Raw genomic sequence first — 25,000 nt, forward strand, 5'->3', positions numbered from 1 at the left:
TTGAAATTATAATTTTAGATTTTCCAGGTTCAATCTGGGATTCAGATCATTTTCGTGAATGGGAAACTCTAAGTACTGAAAATAATTAGAATAAACCCTTAATATAATAGCACCTTTTTCTAATTAGGTTTCATAAATGACCTGTGAATATTTAAAACTTTCAAGATTAAATAGCTGAATATTTCTAAACATATTGAATAGCTGGCAAGATATACAGAGATATCTAGCACTGTTCTATGGGATTATTCTCAAGTCAATTAACATTATTTTGGACATCCTATATTATTAAAGATTTGACTTCTTATGTAGTTGGTGGGTTTTAATGTTCTCGGGGCATTGAGAAGACCTAGGAGGTCTCACTCCTCTAACTCAGTTTCCTCATCCCCTATTCCACTTCCATTGTCCCCTCAGCTGGAGCACTGCCATATCATGAGTATCTGGTTCATTTGTATTTACTGTTTTGGGTTGAATTTTATTCAAATAAAGAATCTATGGAAAGTTTCAAGTTTTGGATAATGAGGAATAACAAAAAATGTATTTTTAAAACATAAACACATAGGGATAATCTTTTTTAAAAAGGATAGCATAAAAGTATGTTCCATTGCATTCTCAATTTTAATATGCATAGAATTTATTTATTTCATTATGTCACTGCCTCGTAAAATAATTTATCTGAACTGAGACACAGGGGGATAAGATGAGATTGAGCTAAAACCCTAATCGGTTCTTTAGCCATTCTTAATAAGTAAGACTCCACCTACTCATTACAACAGTATTTCTGAATGACTTCTATTCCAGACTCAAAACACCACTCCTAAAATATCCTGTTCAGCCCCTACTCCAAGCCATTTTAATGCTGACTTCATCTGCATTTCCCTCTTCAACTCTCTGTGTGTCCACAGAACCTGGAATTCCCTTCTGCTCTGTGTGCAACCTATGTATATTTTATCTACCATTTAAGAACCAACTTTTATCTTTACATCTAAAGATTTTTTGTTTGACCTGTCCAGCTTGCACTGACCCTCAAAAGCATTTCTTCATCATTCTGACACTCAAAATCATAGAATCTTTGAATCTTAACAATGTATCAAATGTAATTTTATTCATTGCTCTTATTTTACAGATTAGAAAACAATTGACTTTCCCAGCATTATGGTAAGTACAGGCAGAGCCAGAACTAGTATACATGCTGGCCTCTGAAAATTTCCTTGGAACCTTGTTATTCCTGCTATTCCATGTCGCCTTAATCACATGGACCATATGGATGCTTTCTAGTGGTGATCGTACTATGTCTTGCCAACTAGACTATGAACTTTACAGATCAGGAAAGCTATACACATAGCAAGCACCTAGTACACCCATGTCGACTGAATAGATAATGCGCCATTAAGTCATTAAGAGTTTCATTTGCATTAATTCTAAAAAAAGAAAAATTCTCTCTGGAATTAAATAGTTTTAGAACCCTTTCTGTCAGAGTTAGGGTTCCTGAGGTATCAGACCTAGGAAATATATCAATAAAATTCTGCCTTAAGGCTTTAGTATTAGGCTGCTAATTTACTAAAATAAATTAAAACCAAAACCAATAATTATTAATGCTCAGTATTTAATAACTGATTATCAGCAATACAATGTCTAAGAAAGAAATGAAAAGTAACAAGAGAAGTTTAAGCATACTAGGGAATAAAATTGCTTGATAGTTATAGTACTTGTGTCTATAAATTGGTGGTCTCCTTTTCAGTAAAAATAAAATTCTACTATGATTATCTATATTTATATTAGGTTTCTCATTTTTGAATCTCAAAGAGCTCCGTTTTCACTTGTCCTGCTGTATGCCAATTCAAAAAAAATGAAACACAAGGACAATACATGTCTTGGGTGAGTTGCAGGATGAATAGGAAATTAGCTTCATCTGTGGCCATTAGCAGTTATCTTTCCCTTTTAGCCCCCATTATAAGATATGTGGGTCATTTGACTTACTTCTGAAAAAAAGTAGATATCACTGTAGTGTTCATTTTTCCAAATTATTCAAAGTACTACATGCTATACCACTATCGAATAATTAGATTTTCTCCTAGATTTTCTCTGTTTCATGAAAGAAAACTCTGACAATTCGTATAAAATAAAGAAATAACTTTAAAGAAACTTTCTATTCAGTGCTCATTAATTCTTCCTTATGTATCCTATTCTCCAGTAGAATAATCTAAAGCTGTTTAATTATCAGAGTGTAATTTAATACAATAGATTTTATGTATTTAATATTTCGATTAACTTGTAAGTGTAGCGTAAAGTAATAGTGAATGGTTTAGGTACCTCATTTATAATCTCCAGTCATGCAGCAGTGGTTAATTGATTAATAAGATATTGTTTAAGAAAACAGTGGGCTTTGAGGATAAAATGTTTGGGTTTGAATCCTGGCTCCTCTACTCTCTAGCTATGTGACCTTGAAAAAGTTACTTAACATCTCTTTACCTCTGTTTCTACTCATAAAGCAGGGATAATAAAGTACCTACTTTACACAGTCGTTATGAGAATTAAATGATTTTTTATCTGTGTAAACCACTTGGAATAGTGCCTGGGTCATAAGTGATCAATAAATGTTAGATACAGCCATGTAGTAATTACGACCATAAATCCTTTTTGGAAGAAGGTATGGTATAAATACATGAATTAATTTTTAAATATTGTATGACCTTAATTAGCTCTAAAAATATTTTGGTCCTTCTCTTAAAGTGAGACTTTTATTACTGTACTGAAACAGTCATAAAACAAAGATATATGTACCTCACATATCAGATGACAAGCATTAGAATTATTAAAGTAATGACTAGCTACACTTTCTTAAAAGTACATTTAAGGTAATAAAATTTAAAAGAGTAACAAAACATGTAACTACAATTATTTCAGAGAATAATTTATTAACAAATTCTTGAAAACTAAAATACTAAGCCAAAAGCCCAAGTCATGGCTCTGAACATTTTTAGACTAGCAGAGAAAAGTAAATTTCAAAGTAGAAGTGCCATCACTGAAATGGTCTGTACAGAGACCCCTACACTTATTTCCTTAGCCATCAATCCCAAACCTCATCATTAGCTTGTCATTAAAATCATTAACATACATGCATTAAATAGTACGGGCCTACAACACATTTGCTATGCAAATTAGGGCTTATGAGGTCTGATAATATATATTCTGTTGGAAAACCTTAAATATAGTAACTCAAAGTAGACTAAAAAAATGTAAAGTTTAGAAGACATAGCAATATATATGTGTGTTAGAAAATATATTTCTCCTGACAAAAATTCTTTTATGGTGTAGATTGAGTCAAGTCCCCTGTGACTGTAATGGCATAAAAGGCATCAATCTCACTTGACAGGAAAAGCCAATAACGTATTACCATTATCTCCTACTGCCAATTATTAATTTAACAAAAGTTTATTGCTTACCTTCTATAAATAAGGTGCTGTGAGAGCACTTAAATATCTATCAAAGAACTTGCAGTCAGTATGGGAGAAATATATACTTAAATAACAAGATTGCCAGCCATATGTATACTAAGAAAAGTAGCAATTAAGCAATATTGGAGGAGTTAACAGCTGGAAGAGGTTATTTGCCTCTAAGATGAATCCCAATGGATACATACTACTAATGGAATTCATTAAAGATAGTAAAGTAAGAGCAAGTTCAGATGGACAAAAGAGAATTCTTAACTATGCAGGTGATAAAACTCTCTTTGGTTTGAAGATCTATTCTGGATAGTTCGAATATTCATCATGCCATTTTGAAATTTATGCATTGATCCCTTTAGTTATGATTTAAGATCTCTTACAGATTAAACTGCAGTCCTTAATAGAGCCTTTAATGATAAGTAAAGTAGAAGCTACTTCAAACAAATAGAATCAGTTGTTTCTAGGAGTAAAACAGATAACATTTGGAAGACTGAGGGCTTAATTTTTTGTTTTGCATTTTTTTTTAACTTATGAACAAAAAGAAGAAAGAACTAGTGGAGTCACTGATTTTTTATTCTCATTTGTGAAATCTTGAATAGAGAATAATAAGTAGACTTATTTTTCCTTATGACAGGAATCTATGAAGCTTGGATTGGATGATGTTCTAGCCATTCATTTATTTATCAAGTACCTAATACATGCTGGACATTTGTATTATTACAAGAGAGTAAACACATTGGCACAGGGCACAGAGAGGCACAGATAGAAGGTAAACATGTTTACCTTGATAGTCGCTTTAGTTCTTCTAAACCTGATAAAATATGTCATATTCCTTTATATGGATTTGGAAGTAACTTCATCTTTGATTTTAAAGAAAATTATCCATTTGGTAAATGATGGATATCTTTTCAAACTAGAATCTATGAATCTATTGCAAACAGTATAAAAATATTCTTTCCATTAAAACTGAAGATTTATAATTCAAGTATTCCTTTTAGTCCATTACTTACTATTAACTATGGAAAAAGAGTGATTTATGTTTCCTGCTTAAAGAAGGCATAGCCACCTCCTACTTTGATATAATTTACACTTGGGAGAATTAGAAAACTATATGGAACATCTTTAGAAAATTGGAGGGAAAGTATTTAGTGATGGAGAGTTGTGAAGTTTGTTGCTATTCCCTGACAGAGAGGTACAAAGTTAGTAACTAAGATGAAATTACTTCTAGAAGGGTAAAAGTTACTTCTTGTTAAAAGTGAAAAAAAAAAAATCAATTCAATAGACATTATCTGCAAACCACTGGACTGGGGGCTCATGTGGGCAATAGTTCCTGTTCTCATAGAGTTTTCAGTCTACTAGAGGATGTAAGACATATACATACATAACTTTGATACCAGGCAAAATGTGACCCATACCATAGCAGACAAAGTGTGATGAAAGAAGGGAGAAGAATTTTGGCAATGCAATCAGTTAGTGCTCTATGAAGGAGGGAGCCATCACTTCAGGTAGGCTTTGAAATATATGAAAATGCTCATTATGCAGAGTTGAGGAAAAGGGCATTCTGAGTGGAAATGAGAAAAATGGAGAATCTTAGATGTGTTGTAGGGATCCTAAGAATGTGTAGAGGCCATGGAGAGAGACGAATTGGTAATAAAGAAATGTTAGAAAGTAGAACGAGGTCAGATGGTGAAGGGTCCTTGAGTTGCATTTTATGGAGTTTAAAATTTACTCTCTGCCAGCTGAAGGGCTATTGATGGGTTTTGGGCACAGCAGTGAAAAGATAGAAGAGTTTTAGGAGGATTAATTTGCAAAGCATAGTTGAAGTTTAGGCCACTGGAGGTAGGAGCTTACTAAGTTAAGAGCTTACTAAAAACGTGTAATAAGGTAATGATGGTTAGGACTAAGGTGGTAGGATTAGAAACAGTGAAGAGAAGAGAAGAATTTAGGCTACAGGCTGTAGAATAAAGCATTTTGCACCTATTACTCTTAAATTCACATGTATGCAAAATAGTTCCCTTTTGTAGTCTACCAAGGTGATAGAAGGACTCAAATTTATTAAAAATTCTAAAATTTAAAATAGAAGATTACTCTTTAAAATGCACATGCAATTTTGATAATCTTTATATATGTTGTTTTAATTGTTCAAGAAGGAAGGAAAACAGATCCCAGAAAGCTTGGATATTAGAAAGTGAAAGATGGGAAGTTCTTGAAAACAAATTTCTCTACAGTCTTCATTGTGATCAAAATATTTGCAGTAGCAATGGCCACATTCATAAAAGCTGTTGATACTTCTTCTCTGAAAATTTTGTTTATTTTAATTTTCAGTGTTATGTCATTTTAAAGAAAAAAATACTTTAAATCTGAATATTATGAAAAAACATCTAATATTTCCAGAGATAAGTAGCAAAAAAAGAAAAGAGATAAGCCTCTTTAAAATCAGGTAACATATACCTTTGAGTGTCTTGCTAAGAATCTCCAAATAATTGGTGAATTTTTAAAAGGCCCCTACCTTATCATCATTTTAGAGATTAATGAACTTTAAGATATGGTTCCCAGAGTTCTGTTTCATCCTGCAGGTATTCTTCTCTTGGTAGATTACCCATGCCAAGGCAGAGGAATTATCTATTATCTGAATGAGACTCATGCTTTATACCTTAGCCACCTTTGCTCATATCCCCAAATCCTTTGCACCTAACCTCTTTCTTCATCTCTGCTTAATCTTAGTTTGAAAAATATAAGATTGCTATTTTTGTAAGCAAAAACAAATATTAGTAATTTCATAAAATTTAACCTAAAAATCCATTTTGTGTTAAGCCTAACTCAAAGCTACATCTCTACAAAGCCTTTTTCTGACTCTCCATGTGCATGCATACACTTAAGTCTTTGAATTCGCAAGTTGGTTATAACTCTCTTTTTTCCTTTATTTGGTACCTCTCATTATCTATGTGCATATACATACCTCTATTAGAGTTTTACCTCTTTGTAGATACAGATCATCTGCCAGTTTCCAGCAGAGTATGTTGCACATAATAGGTGCTCAATAAATGTTTATTCAACTAAATAAATGGAACTCATCTCTTTTCCATTCAATCTACCAAGCCTCTACTAGAAGGAAATGCAGAATAGTAGTTAATTTTTATACTGTAGTTTAATCTCAGCTTTACTGCCCACCCTCAGTAATGGTTATGTAATAAAAACAAAAACAGGACTAGCTACATTAATAGACTGACTTGTTGCCTAAAAAAGTATTGGTTATTTAGTTGTAAAATTTATAAGTACCTAAGGCACCAGTAGAAGGCAGATGAAATGTTAATGTTTACCTATACCCTAAAGCAAAGAGTCAAATTATAATGGGAAATTTTATCTTTTTAGAATGTGATCACATGGTATCAGCATATTCCCCAGAGAAATGTAAATTCTGTTCATTTTCTCCTTATTCAGGACTAAGTAAAAGGTCCTATAAACTGTTCCCATTTTTCTTTAGAATAAAAAATAGTACAATGAATAAAGTTCTCTTAAATTGAGATGTTTAAAAAGCATATAAGCCTTGTTCTTAGAGTCCACTTATAAGTTGAAACCATGCTACTGTATGTATTTCTGGTGATCACATTGTAAAGTATAAAAGTGTCACATTACTATATTGTACACCTGGAACTAATATAACCAATATAAGATTGTATACTTAAATTAAAAATAAATAAATAAAAAGTATTTAAGTCAATAAACAGACTATAGATAGAATCATGTGTTTCCTTATTTAGATATTATCAAATATAATAATCAAGCTATTTATAAAGTGTCATCATTTATTAGAAACTCAATGTATAAATTTGATTGGCCCTTTCAAAAATACAATTTAATTAATATCATGAAACTAATGATAAAAATTTTGTCTTAAATGTTATGATAAATGTCAACAAATGCTGTAAAGAAAAGCTAACAATTAATGGCTCATATCTATGACACGGGGCAATTTTAGGCAATGTAAAAGTTAATTTTATCAAATCTTTAAAAGTCAAAACTAAATTTAAGACTATATTAAAATTGTTTTTATGTGGTTTACTCATTATAAGAGAAACCTTACACTTTTTCTTCTGATAATATTAGTTATTTGAGAAATTTTTAAAACATTTAACATAATGTACAAAGGGATATAATACACCTTTTAAAATTTGATAAGAATAATTTTTAATCTTTTCCTCAGACCTAGCACATTTGAAAGATATCACATGCTTCTTTCAGTAACTGTGGATCATTACTATACAAAAATGTTACTCCCAGATAATACTGAAAAACCTATTCCCAGAAATGGCACTAGTATCCTAATGCTTTGATTTTACAATGGAAAGGCATTTTATTTGACCAAATATAGCAATTTTTATCCAGTAAAATGAACTTATACATACAGTACTTTGAGAAACATATTGAGAAAGACTAGTAGAACAGAAGTCCTATAACTAAGGACATACAGAAGAAACCACAAGGAGACTGGTAGGAGGGGCAGAAACATGAAATGGGCTGGCTACACATCCATGTGTGGTGATTGAGAATCTAGAGGGATATCTCAGCTGTAGAGGACCCCTCTGAGAAGCAAAGGGTCCCGGTCCCATACTGGGCTCCCCAATCTGGAGCACCAGTGCTGAGAAGAGAGGTCCCCACATCTGGCTGTGACAATCAGCAGTGATTCTGTCCATCTGGCTGAGATGAAAGGCTGCTGGAAACCCAGGCATCCTCTTAAAGGGCCCCTGAACAGACTCTTTCACTCCCAGGACTTATCCTGGTTTCTTGCAAAGGGATGGTGGCTCAGGAGGTACCAGAGACATACAGGAAGAAACAGAGTTGTGTAACTTCAGGACAAGGGCTGGAGGGACAGTTGCCATTGTCCTTGTATTGAGCCCTCTTCTTGTACAGACTGCAGGCTCAGTACAGCAAAATCTGAATCTGCCTTGGCCAAGTGAACTCTGCTGGCTCCATCCTGATGCCAGCCCACACAACTCACACACTACTTGAAGCTATTCAGGCAACAGGCAGCTGGCGCTGGACCTTGCTGCATTCTTTCTTGGACAACTCTCAGGAGTCCGCAGGCCCCAGGAGGGCAGCAGCTGACCTTGGTGTGCTCTTAGACTTTTGCCGAGTGGCCCCAGACTCACTACTGAAAACAAATCTCAATCTCTATTAACCTGGCAAATACCACTAGCCTCACCATGGTAACTCACTAAGAGCCTGCTTCATCCAACAAGCTTACCTCCCAAGGCTCTTTCAGTGACCGAGACATACAGGCAGCCAATGGGCAGCAGCAGGCATCGGGGTTCCCTGGGCATTTTGTTCAGTTGCCCTAGGCCCAGTGGTAGCCTGCCTTGATTTGCAGCATGGCCTCTCCCAAACATCTCCAGGTCCAAGCACAGGCAGTGACCAACCGCAAATTGCTAAATAGCTCCAACCAGGTAGCACCTAGCAGGTCACAGGCAGTGACTGACCTTGGCCTGCACAGAAGCCCCTCTCAAGAGGCCCAAGAACCAACACTTCTTGTGGCTCGCTTCAGATGACAGCAGAGCACCACTTTAGGTTAGCCCTATAAGCAGCACACTCAAAGGGTAGTCTCAGAAGACACCAGAGCCACTTAGGCAAATCATGCTCCATGGGGTCAGCCCTTACACAGCAGCTCATACACTATGGTTGATCTGATCCTTACAGCCAGTCAGCCTGAAGGTCAATCCCACCCATTGATGTGCCAATAGCAATCACGGCTCAACTACATACAACAGAAGGGCACACAACAACCCATGCAAGGATCACTTCTGGAGGACTCAGAAAGAGTGATTAGGGAAACTGTGCCACTGGGCCTTCTAAAACACCTACTACATAAGACCACCCTGCCAAGACTAGGTGACACAGCAGATCTACCTAATACATAGAAACAAACACAGGAAGGAAGTCAAAATGAGGAGACCCATACAAAAGAACACAAAACTCCAAAAAAGAGAACTGAACAAAATGGAAGCAAATAATATAGAGTTTGAAACACTGGTTATGGGACGCTCAAGGAACTTAATTTCAACAAAGAGGTATTAAGCATAAAACAGGACATTAAAATCATTAAAAAAAAAAAAACACCTAAAAATGAAAGCTACAATAAATAAAATGAAGAATACACTAGAAAGAATTGACAACACATTAGATGAAGCAGCTTACTGAACTGACAATTTGGAAGATAAAGTAGCAGAAAATATTCAATAAGAAACAGCAAATAAAAAAAAGAATTAAAAAAATTGAGAATAGTTTAAAGAACTTCTGGGACAATATCAAACATACCAACATTTTCATCATAGGGGTACCAGAAGGAGGAGAGAGCAAGGAATTAAAAATCTATTTGAAGGAATAATGACAAAAAGCTTCCCTAACCTGGCGAAGGAAATAGACATACAAACCCAGGAAGTGCGGAGTCCCAAATAAGATAAACTCAAATGGCCCACATTAAGACACATCATAATTAAAATGTTAAAAGTTAAAGACAAAGAGAATTTTAAAAGCAGCAAGAGAGAAGCGGTCAGTTACCTCTAAGGGAGCTCCCAAGCAACTGTCAAAAGAAACTTTGCAGACCAGAGGGATTATCATGAAATACTCAAGTGATAACTAGCAAGGACCTAAAACCAATATTACTCTACCCAGCGAAGCTAATATTTAGAACCAAAGGACAGATAAAGAGCTTTCCAGACAAGAAAAAGCTAAAAGAGTTCATAACCACCAAACCAGTATTACAAAAAATGTTAAAAAAACTTCTATAAGAAGAAAAAAAAATAAAAAATATGAATAATAAAAAGGCAATAACTACATATCTATCAACAATTACTTAAATGTGAATGGATTAATTGCTCCAATCAAAAGAATAGAAGTGGCTGAGTGGATAAGAAAACAAACCCACAGATATGCTATCTACAAGAGATCCGCTTCAGATAGAAAGACACATATTGACTGAAAGTAACGGGATGAAAAAAGGTATTTCATGCAAATAGAAACAAAAAAAGTTGGGATAGCAATACTTATATCAGACAAAACAGACTTTAAAACAAAGTTATAATAAGAAATAAACATAGATGCAAAAATCCTCAACAAAACATTAGCAAATCAAATTCAACAATACATTTAAAGGATCATGCACCATGATCAATTGAGACTTATTTCAGGAATGAAAGGATGGTTCAGCATCCACTAATCAATCAATGTGATAACTACATTAACAAAATGAAGGATAAAATCACATGACCATATCAAACAATGCAGAAAAAGCATTTGACAAAATCCAGCATTCATTCTTGATAAAAATTCTCAGCCATGTGAGAATGGAAGGAAGCATATCTCAACATAATTAAGGCCATATATGACAAATCCAGAGCTAACAGCATACACAATGGTGAAAAGATAAAAGTGTTTCCCTAAAGATCAGAAACAAGACAGGAATGTGCAATTTCACCACTTTTATTCAATATAGTATTGAAGCCCTAGTCACTGCAATCAGACAAGAAAAAGAAATAAAGGCATCTGAATCAGAAAGGAAGAAGTAAAACTGTCTTTATTTGTAGATAATATAATACTATATAGAGAGAACTCTAAACATTGCACCAAAAACTATTAGAACTAATAAATGAATTCAATGAGGTAGCAGGATACAAAATTAGTATTCGGAAATTAGTCGTATCTTTACATAGCAATAACAAACTATCAGAAAGAGAAATTAAGAAACAATCTCATTTACAATGCATCAAAAAACAAAATAAAATACATAGTAATTTAACCAAATAGGTAAAAGACCTATACTCAGAAAAGTATAAGACAATGAAGAAAGAAATCAAACAAGATACAAACAAATGGAAGCATATACCATGCTCATAGGTAGGAAAAATTAACCTTGTTAAAATGTCTTAGATTCAATGCAATCTCTATCAAAATACCGATGACATCTAGTTTCACAGAACTAGAACAAATAATCCTAAAATTTATATGCAACCACAAAAGACCCTGAATAGCCACAGCAATCTTGAAAAAGAAGAACAAAGTCAGAAGAATCATGCTACCTGGTATTAAACTATGCTATCAGGCTATAGTAATCAAAACAGCATGGCACTGGCAAACAACAGACATATAGATCAACAGAACAGAATAGCGAGCCCAGAAATAAATCCACACCTATATGGTCAATTAACCTATGACAAAGGAGACAAGAATGTACAATAAATATAGTCTCTTTAATAAATGATGTAGGGAAAACTAGACAGATAAGTGTTAAAAATGAAACTAAACTACCTTATTACACCATATACAGTAAATTCAAAAAGGATTAAAGACTTAAATGTGAGACATGAAATTATAAAACTCTTAGAAAAAAACATAGGCAATGAACTCTCTGACATTGCTCACAGTAGTATTTTTTTTCTGATATATCTCTTTGGGCAAAGGAAACAAAAGTAAAAGTAAACAAGTATGACTACATCAAATTAAAAAGTTTTTGCCCACAAAGGAAACATCAACAAAACAAAAAGACAATCTACTGAATAGGAGAAGATATTTGCCAGTGATAAATCCAAGAAGGCATTAACACACAAAATTTACAAAGAACTCATACAACTCAACATCAAAAAAATGAACAATCTATTTAAAAATGGGCAGAGGACCTGAATAGACTTTCCTCCAAACACAAGACATACAGATGGCCAACAGACATATAAAAAGAAGCTCATGTCACTAATCATAAGAGAAATGCAAATTAAATCCACAATGAGATATTACCTCACACCTGTCAGAATGGCTATCATCAATAAATCAACAAACAACAGGTGTTGATGAGAGTGTGGAGAAAAGGGAACCCTCGTGCACTATTGATGGGATTGCAAATTGGTACAGCCAGTATAAAAAACAGTATGGAGGGTCTTCAAAAAATTAAAAGTAGAACTATCTTATGACCCAGAAATTCCATTTCTGGGTATTTATCCAAAGAAATACAACAGTAATTCAAAAAGATATATGTACCTTTATGTTCACTGCAGGATTATTTACAATAGTCAAGATATAGAATCAACGTAAGTGCCCATCAATAGATGACTAAATAAAGAAGAGGTGGTACATATATACAATGGAATACTACTCATCCATAAAAAAAAATGAAATTTTACCATTTGTGACAACATGGACAGACTTAGAGGATTTTATGCTAAGCGAATAAGCCAGAGCAAAACAAATACCATATGATCTCACTTATATGTGGTATCTAAAGAATAAGAATAAACAAACAAACAAAACAGAAACAGACTAATAGATACGGAGAACGAACTGATGGTTGCCAGATTGGGGGTGTGGGGGGAGGTTTGGGAGGCTGGGTGAGAAAGTTAAATCAGAAAGCAGAAATTTGTAGTTACAAAACAGTCATGGCATAGGAAATATAGACAATAATATTGTAATAACTGTGTATGGTGCCATGTGGGTACCAGAGTTTTCAGGGGTATGGATCAATTCGGAAATTATATAAATGTCTAACCATTATGTTATCTACCTGAAAAAATGTAAAATAACACAGAACATCAACTGTAATTGTAAAATAAAAAAAGGAAAAAATGAAATAAAGCAAACAAAATACTAAGACAAAAAAGAAACATATTGGATGTGTTGAAATGTGCAGCCCTTAATCCATGCACCTATTTCCCACTCTACACATATTGGTTCAAGTCCTTGATTTTAAAGTTTCTTGATCCTTACTTCTACTTCACTTAATTTAGATAACTTTAACTTGCATGGGGTATATTGGTTAACTCTAATAGAAATTGTTTATAAACATATGAAATTTTTTTATCTCATTTATTGTTACTTCCTACTTGTTGGTTAATGACTTTTAAAAGTATCAGAATAGACTTGAGTATTGCTACAGGCTAACGCTGTCCATTGCATTCCATATGTTTGTACTATAGCATGAAAATTTTCTAATTAAAAGAAACTACTCAGATAATGGGTTTTTCTTTTAACTGTGTACAATGTTTATTCAGCACTTGGCACAAAGCTGTTGAATAAATAATGGTAACTACTAGTATGTAAACATTTAAAAATCAAAGTACATGATTAGCACATTAACTATCAATTTCATATGTGTTTGAATAAATTTTTATTCAAATGGTTCAAATTTGGTAATGACAAAACCCTCATACTTAACTATATAAGCATCCTTGTTTTAAAGATGTAAAATAAATTCTAAAACATAAGCACAGGATCCTTCATTAAGCTGGAAAAATTTGGTTTCATGAGACTCAATTTTTAGTTTTGTTTGTTATTTTTGAGTAGCTAACTTCTTTTGACTGATATTTTAAAAAATATATTAACATCAAACAAAACTTTTCAAGTCATTTTTGTTCGAAGAAGTTCGAAGGAAAACTGGTGAAATTTAGAAAGCATATTAAAAATTAAGATTGTGGAAATTCAATTTTACTCATTTCCTTCTAGTATATATACAATGAAATAATACATTTATATCTGGAATCTAATGGTTGATTTATAAAAATTACAAGTTTAGTTATCTCCATTTTTATAGTCAGACTAAAATGAGAAACAATTCATGTTTCTTAAACATTTCTAATATTTTGTTTAGGTAGTATATTAGTTTTACATATCACAGAAATAAGCTAAGAAATGAAACTAAAGTTATAAATGGAAAAATTTACTTTTAAAAGAAAACATTTTGTTAGTATTTTTAAAAGTGAGATTATCTTAGGCTAATTGGAGATATGTATGGAGTAGAAATATATAAGGTTATTTATATAGTCATAAAATTATTTAATTCATTTTACTTAAGATTTTATTCTTTTGAAGCATTACTCCTGATATCTCCCTCTGAAATCTAAATTTTATATTCTAAATTTAAGCACAGATTAAAGAAATATTTAATTCTTGTTTATAGACATGAATAAAAGTCCATCTAAATTAAAAACAACTAGAAACAATAACTTAGCTCTTACTTTATCAATTAAGAAATTATAAAAAATTCTTTATTAGTATGGTTCAATATTTTTCTAACTTATTATTTTCTTTTGTAAATTAAAATAATATTTACAACAAAAATTCTAGTGTTGAATGAATTGATCTTTGTTTTTATTTGGAATAGTTTATGGATAGCTGCCATTAGGACAGTACTCAGAATCATCATTCCAGTTCAACAGATAAAAATTCTGCTTATTTCTTGATGAAAAGGGAAATATCTATTCCCAGAAATGTGCAACCATTAAAAGAGTATAGAAAAATGTAAGTGAACAGATGATTCCTCAATTCCACATATACCTTGTATAGTTTGCTTTAGAAAACTATAGAAAATGCTCTACTGAATTTCTAGTATCTTTTCACCCTGACTAAGGATAAACGGCCAAATAAATTTTAAATTTTCTTCTTAAAGTCTAAATACAACTTTAATCCTAATATATTTAATAAATTTTATAACTCTCATTCTATTTTCTTTAAAAATTCATTTAGTGTTTGATTGCAATGGAATATTATTTTCAGATAATTATATTAAAAGTTTCTCTTCTAAGATATATTGTCAGTCTTAAGGATACAGTTCATAATTCTACCTTATATCCCAACAGATCTGACCTTGAGGTGGAGATCCAAAGTGCCACTTAAAGTCAACAAGAGTTCTAAGAAATATAACAAAAAGAAGTCCTAAGAAATAGAAAAAATATATTTTAAAATGCCTGCATATATATGTATATCAAAATTTCTCTCAGATTTCTTGCCCTACCTTTAGCATTATATTAAAATTTATTCAAATTTATTCAACATTGTTTAAAGAAAGTGAATTTTACATGATTTCAAGGCTTATTCCCAAATGGTTTCAGATAGTTCTGCTGTAGTGCTGATTAAAAAACACAATGACAAAATTCTTTGAGATTTAACATTCCATTTGATTTATAAAAGCGATAGCTGTGACCCAAATGGCTGTAATAAAATTAAAATATAGATGTAATTTATTTGATTATAGATGAGTACAAATGGATTGTGCCCAATCTCAGAATCAAAATAGTTTCTTGTTGAGATACAATTTGTACCATTACATTTTGTGTCTCAGAAATGGAAACTTTCAACAAACTTTCAGCTATGGATCTTAGGACCTTTATATTTCTTATCTCTTGGTGAGAGAAATAAAAGAAAGCTAAATTACATCTTGAAACCTGCCCATTCAATCAACTTTGCTGCTGTTCCAAAACTCCTTTGAACCATTCATCCCAAAATTGTGTTTTTCCCTGGTTCCTCGGACTAAGCTTCAGTCAAAATGTCAGGATAGGTTTATGGAAACACAAAGCGTGCATCCCCATTTCTCTCTAATTCCCTCCTTGATACCTTGAGTTCTGGCTGTCTGATCTTGACCTCAAAGTCCTATAATGGTGCTGTATGGCTATGACTAGCCACCATCTTACGTTGTGGCTCATCCATTTTTCTGGAATGTTGTTTATTTCCCTTTGCCAACTTGCCCCGAGGAGATGCTGCCCCTTCACTGCTGGCTCTTGGTGAAGCTGTCTCTTGGATATCTTTGTGGGATATTGCTCTCCACCAGGATTAAACATAGTTCATGTCATTAGGTCTGTCTAATCTCTGAGACTGGCTACTCTGCTAGAACTATTCCTTTGCTCAAATTAAACTCTTATGACTGACTCAATGTTCAGTTTTCTCCTGCACTATGCTCAGTTATGCTCTGTTAGTTCCAAACATAAGAATGGAATAGGGAGTAAAAACGATATTTACCTTTTATTCTAAATGTATTGCATTATATCTTTATTTGACTTGCTAATTAACAGGGACCTTAGATTTAATGTTACAAAAGGAAATTTATCAACAGTTAAGATAACAGTCTGTGACCAATGATTACTTTTGCTCCTGCCTTTTAAGTGTCTTGCTGATGTTACTCCATTTTCAGTTTTCAAAGACTAAGACAATGTTGAGCAAACTAAAGAATGTTAATTTCCACTAGTTATGTTAAACTATTTGGTGATCTGTTTTTTATATAAATAAATTTTGTCATAATGAGAGAAACTGCTGATGGAATGTAGGAACGCTGAGATAAAGTTTTAAACTATGATTTTTGTGCCAAACAATTTTAATATATTATGATACTTATGTGACTGATCAATTATAAATTTTGCCAAAGTGGTTAAAAATGCATACACTTTTAACATTTATTAAAATATAGTCTCTTATCATGTAAATCATCTTCATATTATATCTGTTCTGAACTGATTGCTAACTTTATATAATAAATGTCTTTTGTCATAAAATGCCTATTCTCACCAAATATACATCCAGTTTCTAAGCCCTATGTCAAAAGCTGAAGTTAAAACACAATGTGAGTATGTAAAAACCTTCAATTTTCTCTAGTACTAGAATTAGAAAAGAATTAATATTGAATAGCAATATTCATTTTTTTTAACAATTTAACAATTCAGTCCATGGTTTTTTGACCCTTAGAGAAAGAAAATTTCTAAGACTCAACTAGTGTTAGTGCAAATGAAGATTTATCTTCTAATGAAGTGTCTTCTTTAGATATAAAACAGAAGCAGTAAGCGACAATACTGTCAGCTAAAAGTTTTCTGACATACTTTGCCTAAATTGTGTGGATTCATATCATTTGTATAGTTCTATAAAAATCCTTCAAAACCCTATAGGAACCCACAAATTTCCACAATTGGCACGGTGGGGATATAACACTTTTCAGCTGAAGGCACTGTACCTCTGGGAGGATCTTTTTATTAAGAGGAACTAGAATGAGTTATAAGTGCCACATATGGGGACTGGAATAATGTAAAAAAGAACAGCAGCTGCTGAACCACACTTGTAACACTTAAAAAAAAAGATGAGATGATAAAGAGCTGGCATAATCATAAGTTCTCTACAATCACTTTGGAAAGAGATCTCAAAGCTAACTAGCAAAGTTAATGAAAAGTTTAGAGATTAAATAAAAATGGAATTAAATCAGAATAAAAATTATGAGGCCTAGAAATGTTAGGGGGAAAAAAATAGGTGACTGAAAAGCTGTGAATTAGAAAATCTGTGAAAACATATGTAAAGCAAAAAAAAAAAAAAAAGTCTTTATGTTTAGAGCTTCATAATGCATCTTAATGATCCCAAATATCAGCAAAAATAGTGCAGGTTTAACAGTCATTTAGACAATGAGATGGAGCATTCCAATTGCTTAAATTGTCAGTCACTTTCAACTGCTTTCCTCTGAAATACAGAGTCAATTTCAAATGCTTTTGTCCACAGACAGATCTAAGATCTGTAGGGATTTTATACAAAATATCACTAACCGAAGGTGCAGGGGGCTGCAAATTCTACATGTGCCTACAAATAGCGATGTAAATTTTAAGACAGCCAAAGAGAATAGAAGAAAGGTAATATTATATACATAATAATTTCATTATGTTTCATGACAATTCACAATTTATATTAGATTTTCAAAACTGTTTTATAAAATGGGAGTCTGAAAATTCCTTTTCACTGTCTTTGCTTGCAAACTATTATTTCCAGGAGAGGCTGAAGTTTATTATTGGAATGATAATAACAACTGGGGTTCTCAAGAGGGAGAGGATGTTATAAAAATGATTGAGACATGAGATGCACAGAAAGTTCTAGGGCATGTAGAATATGTGTTCAAACATGTTAATCAAAAAGATGGATGTGATCTCCATTGCAGTCCTGAAATAATACTACACCACTCATTTCACGTGATGCTTCAGTCTTTGATTTCCTTACCCTAAAGTTCTGGCTTCTAAAAATACAACAAATGTATTTTCTAGTCTTATATAAACCATATTAACATTCTGGTTTTACACAGATCATTAACTCTCAAACTTCAAATATTTGCTTTAATAAGATGGAGAAAATAATAATCACCAGCAACTAATATAGAATATTAGCAAGTAGAACTATGAAGTGACATAGAGGCTAAGAGGATTCAGGAATGAAACATAAGAAATGATCTGAAAACTCAACAGCAGGAGACTCTAATAATCAGAAAAGGAAACAACATGACAATGGAAGGCTCTGTACGTAAAGCCCTCAATACAAAACCAGCTCAGGAAGAACATTCATTTTGATCTCTAGAAACAAAATTTGGAAATAGAAAACTGAGAATTTCATTTAATATTTTTGCAAGAGAAAAAAAAGTGAATCTGAGTCAACTTATTGAGAGTAAGGAGAAACAACTGCTTAATAAAAAAAAAAAAAGTGAGTTGAACTAAATATTTCTTTTTGCCTCAAGTTTGGAAGGAGACAGGAAATGAATTGATTTTACCACTACGAGTTCACCTTGCAGGTCTTCTCTCAATGTTTTCTTTTCTTTTCATTCAAGTCTAACACATGGGAAAAGAGAGTACATTTACTTTATTTCCACCTGAACACAAGCATCAATCCTACCTCTTTAAGTAGCTTTTTAAGAGGCAAAGATCGATATAAAATAGAAATCTAAAGTAATTTTATCCATACTCTATAGAATTCTGAAAATTCAGGTAATCAGAGAATAGTAGCACTGAGCTACATAAAGGAAGAACATTATAAATCATAATGACACAGCTCAGACTCTTAATGGAAGTATCCTTTACATTTGTTCAGACCATGATGGCTCTAGAATTCTTGTAACAGCAGTAGAAAATAAATATTTTTAAAAATCTATTTGACTGAAAAGAGTCAAAACAAGTCTCAAAAAACAAATTTCTTTTTATATAGAATCTATGTTATTCCACCTGGCTTTAAAGTTTCCTACTTTTTCCTAAAATCTCCTTGAACATTCATCAGACTTTTACTGCATTGATCCCAATATATATATTTTTTTCTTTTTCAATTCACCTTCAGTAAAATAACTAAAATTTAACAAGGTCTGAGAGGATAATCACAAATGAGGTGAAGAAGACTGCCACCTTCTATTCACATAAATTCAGACAATTATAATATACATATTAACTAAATATTTAACAAGTATACTCTACCAATATTTAGAAAGATCTCTTTGCTCCCTCATAAAGATGAACACTATCTTTAGTTATCCCATTTATCTAAAATCTCTTATTCTCCCTTCTTCTCCAGGGTTCTAAGACAATCTTGGATTTTACTCTTGTAGGTATTTCCTCGTGAAGTCAAACCATGTCATGCTGTCACCTCCCATTTGATTCTTCCTAATTAGTATCAGATGATTACTGACTGCTTATTTTGTATGGTATAATGAGTTAGGGGGTTCATATACTATATTATGTCTAAATATAATCTCTGTCCTTAAGTTAGAGATATCTGCAAAAAAAGCATGTACCCATGCACAAACATATACGCGCTCATACACACACTGTGTTAGTTCTGGATAGCAGTACAAGGAGTAAGCCCTTCAGAAGTGTAGAGTGTGGGTCCTGACAGCAAAACTACTTGGGAAAGCCAACTTGAAAAATAGGACTAGACCCTTAAAGAAAGGTGGAATTTAGATGAGAGAAAGAAAATGAAAACCAGAAAAGAGTAAGGGCAGAAAGGCAAATAGTTAAGGCAAAATAAATGCACTAGCTTGGCAAAAGCCTTTATTAATGCACTGTAAAAGTTGGAGTGAAGGGAAAGTATTAAATATGGGACATCAAAATGAAAAATATGGATGATAATTTGGCATCTCTTGTTTCCCCCAAAATAATCCATAAGAAGCACTAACCGATAGCTATTCTACTCTACTAAAGCGTCAAAATATCTTCTCTACCAACCTCAAGAATAATTCTATACTCTACTGTATAGAATTTGGCTATTTTGGAGTTGAATAAAAATACTAAAAAAAAAAAAGTTTAAGTTTTGTTTTGTCCTGAATCTAGGACATTTATGTTCTTGGATTCAGCAAGTAAAATGCTGAACTTGTCATTTTCCTTCTTGAACCTCTCTCCTCTTGTGTTTATGATTGCTTCTAAAGTTGTTATTACTTTTCCTAATTTTTCTCTTTGTCCCCGGCATTCAATCAGTTGTCTTGTTCTGATATTTCTTTGTATAGACTTCCTGTATCAATTCCTTGTTTTTCATTCTCAGTCTTGTAGTTAAGATAGATATTACATACTGTAAGAATTTCTTCTGCTTCCCGTCTCTTTTAACTCCAGCATATCCTACCATGCACAAGCTTCATTTGGTCATGGCTCATCACGTTTTCAGATTACTCTACCTAAAGCACAGCTCTGTAAAACTCAAGCTCATAACATTAACAGGCTCTGTTCTGACTAAAACAAACCTCATAGCTTAATATCTGAGAAATTCAACATTCTGTTTCTACTTCATATATTCTAAATTCTATTTTACTTTTTATATTCTAAATTCCTATCAAAATTAATAGTCAATGTTTTCTAGGCACATATCATAAGTTCCTGTTCTGGGTTGGTATTACCCTGTTTGAATTGTTCTTGTCTTGCTCATAGTCAACCTCAGATAACATCATCTCATCTCAAAAACCTCATTCTGCTGAGTAACCTGATCTCTACATGAATTACAAAAAGAGTTGGTAGAAAAAGAAAATGTACTGTCGAAGAAACCAACAACAGGTTTATAGAGTGCTTAAAAATATGTTAAAATGAGAAATATTTTAATATTGTTTATAGTGTTATTTAAAGTAACAATCAGATATTACAAGAGGTAATATCGACCAATAACTGTGTAACCAACACAGCCCTATGAGGGATGCGAAGAACAATTATTATGTTCCAGGCACTGATTTCATCTGCAAGAATCCTATGAGGTAGGTATTACGACTTACCTCATTTTCAGCTGAGAAAACTCAGGGAAAAAAAAAATGAATTCTATTCAGTTATTAAGTGCTTTATCTGAGACTAGAACCCCTACAGTCTATCACCAGAGCCCATACACTACTGATACCACCAGGCCTTTCTGCTTCTAGTTTATAATTGCATCAGCATAACTACTCTCCTCCAAAATAACAACAAATAACATGACTTCATTTCAGAACACATAAGTATGCTATTTAAATGTTTTATAAAAATTCTTTCACTTCTATTTAATTTTCAAAGTACTTTGAAGTGCATTCGTTATATGTGGCCACATTTTGATCGAGATATTTTTTCTTGCCTCACACTATACATAAAATGCCTAACATTCTTTAAGTAGAAGTATCTAAAAACTATAAAGATGATGGTACAGAATATTGAAATGACATTCTGTCAACAATATTTGACATCTTATACACAAAATGTTAATGATAGCAGCAGAAACCAATTCAAAGAGTGAATGTCAACTCAATATTTTTTCACGATAATTAAAATTTTAATTATAATTTACATAACTTAGGAAAAGACAAAATATGGTCTTTCTCTAATTTTTATCTTTTCTGAAATCTGTTTCCATCAAGCTGAGGGAAACTTTCCTTTTATCTAAGAAAAATACACACAAATATTTTTTACATGCACTAATTCATGTAAGCATAAAAATTACAATATACTGACATTTTAATTTTATAAAGCCATACTGTTTGTACATCAGGCATTAAATACACAATTTTTATATATCGTTTTAAACATAATACTTTTTCTCTGAGATATGTCACATTTATACTGCAGCTAAATTAATAATAAACGAAGAATCGAAATGCCAATTGCCAAATAAAAAGTACTATTAACCTAATGATGCTAAATTTAGCTTAATATTATTTCAAGTTCTAAAATATAATGTTTTATAAACTACTTTGTTGAATCATTAATTTTTTATTTTAATACCAACTTAACTTACATAAAAAATACTCCTCTATATATCCTCTACATATGGTCCATAGCAACCACTATATGCTGCATATTAGCACAGGGAGTTGCATCAACAGCTTAAACACTTTTATTATGAATGTCTTTCATATCTCTAACATAGGTCTTTTTTTTTAAAGGGGGAAAACAGGATCTAACTCTTGTTTGCTCTTTATAGTTTTATTGTTTTAGCATTTTATACAGGGAGTGAGCATTAGCATACTCAGGAGAACTGCTGAAAGTAAAAGGCCTCAAGCTACCTACTGCCTGGCTGATAGGATAAATCAGGGATATAAAAACTTTTGTCTGATTGCTCACTTTCCTTGTTTTAGAATACTGCTACTCTCAAGAGCATATATTCATGTTCTTTCTACTTCAAGTTTTATTACTTCTTTTGTATTATTTAATACATCTAAAGACACTTCCAAAAGACAAATTTTTCCATTTTGAAAAAGTAATGGTTTGGAACCTGATAAAACACATTAATGTGCAGTGTGTTTTTCACAAAGGCGATAGAGTAAAAGTGCTATAAAGCAATTAGGCCATGGTCTTAAAGACATTAATATGTCAAATAGAATAAGATGTTTAAAAAGTCAACAAAAATAATATTCTGTGAAAGGTCAAATGAAAATAGGCACATATAAAGACCACATTTCTCTCCCACATCTTCGACTAGATATGTAATGCAAAAATGGGGGAAGAAAATATAAAAATTAGAGAAAGTAATATGCTTACCTCAATGACTTGAAATTAGAAGTATATGATGCTTAACTTTAGGAAGTACATATAGACATAAGTTATAACTCATACTGACGACTGAATGGGGTATACTCTTCATTATTCAAATTCTAATTTTTTCCTCTGAATTCCAGGTTCTACTCGGGTCAGTACTTTTTAGTAAACAAGAAACTGATATGCTTGGCTTATTGAACAAGGCCAGGCATTTTTTAAACTGTCATACACATTTCTGAAATCCACAATACATCAATTTTTAATACATCTACTCTCTCGGCTCCATTAAAAAGATGGTAGGGGAAAAGATTTTAGAGTAATTAATGATATAGTTAGCTGCTAAATATTAATAGGAATCGTAGTCTTGCATAAAATATAACATATAAACCTTGCTAATACAGACGCACCAGTAATTAAGTTGAATATGTAATTACACTGATTTATAAGATAGGCAAAAAGTCACACTTTACTGCCTTCTATGTAAACTGTGGGTAACAGTTAAACTTTGCATTTTATGGATTATAAAAATGGGCCATATCTTGACTATAGTTCATAAATGGTTTAGAGACCTGTAATAGTAGTAAAAATTATGACAACTTATTCCATCATGAATATTCTTACTGCACAATACAAACCAAACCATGATAATGACCAATAAGATGTAGACTCAGATACTGCTTTACACTCAAAAGAATGTTAGTAGTACTAAGAATTTGTAGAGCACTGCTAGTACAATAATTATAGGACACTGGAGAAAATTTTAAAGATGTCTTAAAACTGATTTGATACACTTTTTCACATCACGAACATGGTGCAATTTAATTCTACTTAAACTTGTATTTTTTACTTATGGATCATTCAAAACTTCAGTTCTACACATCATTTTAGAAGCAGATGAATATAGGCTCTTCCTTTAATGCAGTCTGTTAACCACACTTACATGTGCGGCTGAGGTGAGCAGCCTGGACTGCTGTTCCCATTGCTGTCGATGTGATCCAGGGAGCCATTGAGATCTTCATGGACGGCCTGCAGGAGGCCACTGGATGCATTATTGATCAGTCCCGGGTTACTGAGCAAAGGTAAACTGCTCTCTGCCAAGGCAGCCTAGAGAAATGAAGAGGGTGTAAAACAACCTTTGAAATGCCCTTTAAAGTAATTTTTAAAATGTATATCCTCTTTTAATGGGTTTGATTCATAATGTAGATCTTTTAGATATATTTAAATAAAATGCATGGCAAGGACAAATATTTCTATTTGGCAACTTGTTGCAGAGATAGCAAGGAAATTAAATGTGATGTGAAAATATAAATAATAGTTCTCCCAGAAAACTTTTTCATTCATGTTTCAGTCTTCCATGAAATGGAATGTTGTACCCTCGCATGTACTGAGAAACTCCTAGATAATATAAGCAGTTGCTCTGCTTTTTAAAAAATGACCAGAACTTAACTCAAAATAAAGAAGTCCTGACATTTGCCTCCTCTGCATAAAAATTATATATTATAATTAAACTTTAAAGTTTTTGCCACAAGCACCATGTTCCCCAACACTATGATGTGAAATCATTTATGACAGCCTGGATAAATATTAATGCATAGCCACATGCATTTGCAAAAGCTTCTATCAATCTAGCATTTGCAGAAAAACTGAGTGTTCCAGATTTTGCCACAGGGTGTCCTTCTTGCTTCTTCACATCAAAAGTATCTTGAATTTGAACCAGTGCTTTCTACAGTACTAGGTACTACAACTTACTTAGACGATAAACCAACTATTAAGAACAATCACAATCCCACCTAAATACAAAGTCATGACAAAAATTTTAAAAAGCCAAAGCATTCAAATACAGGAACAATGGAAAGGTACATTTGATAACATTACCTGCAAACTGGCATTAAGGGCTGCTCCATAGCCTAAACTGGTAGGTATATTTTTTACTAAGGTTGGGCTTCTGGAAGAAAAAATATTAAGATGATTTATAAGTCAAAATAGAAAATATGTAAATAGCCATAATCTGAGCTAAAAAGATATGTTCTGGCTTGTTTTCTCACA

At 32.6% G+C, this 25,000-nt stretch overlaps 1 protein-coding gene across 1 annotated transcript in view; it reads right to left on the minus strand.

The window, feature by feature from the left end:
* Positions 1 to 25,000, minus strand: part of FOXP2 (forkhead box P2) — a 518,125-nt gene that overhangs the window by 4,936 nt on the left and 488,189 nt on the right. The window contains exons 20-21 of the mRNA XM_039860643.1: positions 24,830 to 24,899; positions 23,895 to 24,058 (exon numbers count right to left, since the gene is read on the minus strand). Coding sequence (XP_039716577.1) covers positions 23,895 to 24,058; positions 24,830 to 24,899 — 234 coding nt within the window. The remainder of the gene's footprint in view (positions 1 to 23,894; positions 24,059 to 24,829; positions 24,900 to 25,000) is intronic.

This window comes from Pteropus medius, unplaced genomic scaffold (genome assembly GCF_902729225.1).
Source record: "Pteropus medius unplaced genomic scaffold, Ma_sr-lr_union100, whole genome shotgun sequence".
NCBI lineage: Eukaryota > Metazoa > Chordata > Mammalia > Chiroptera > Pteropodidae > Pteropus > Pteropus medius.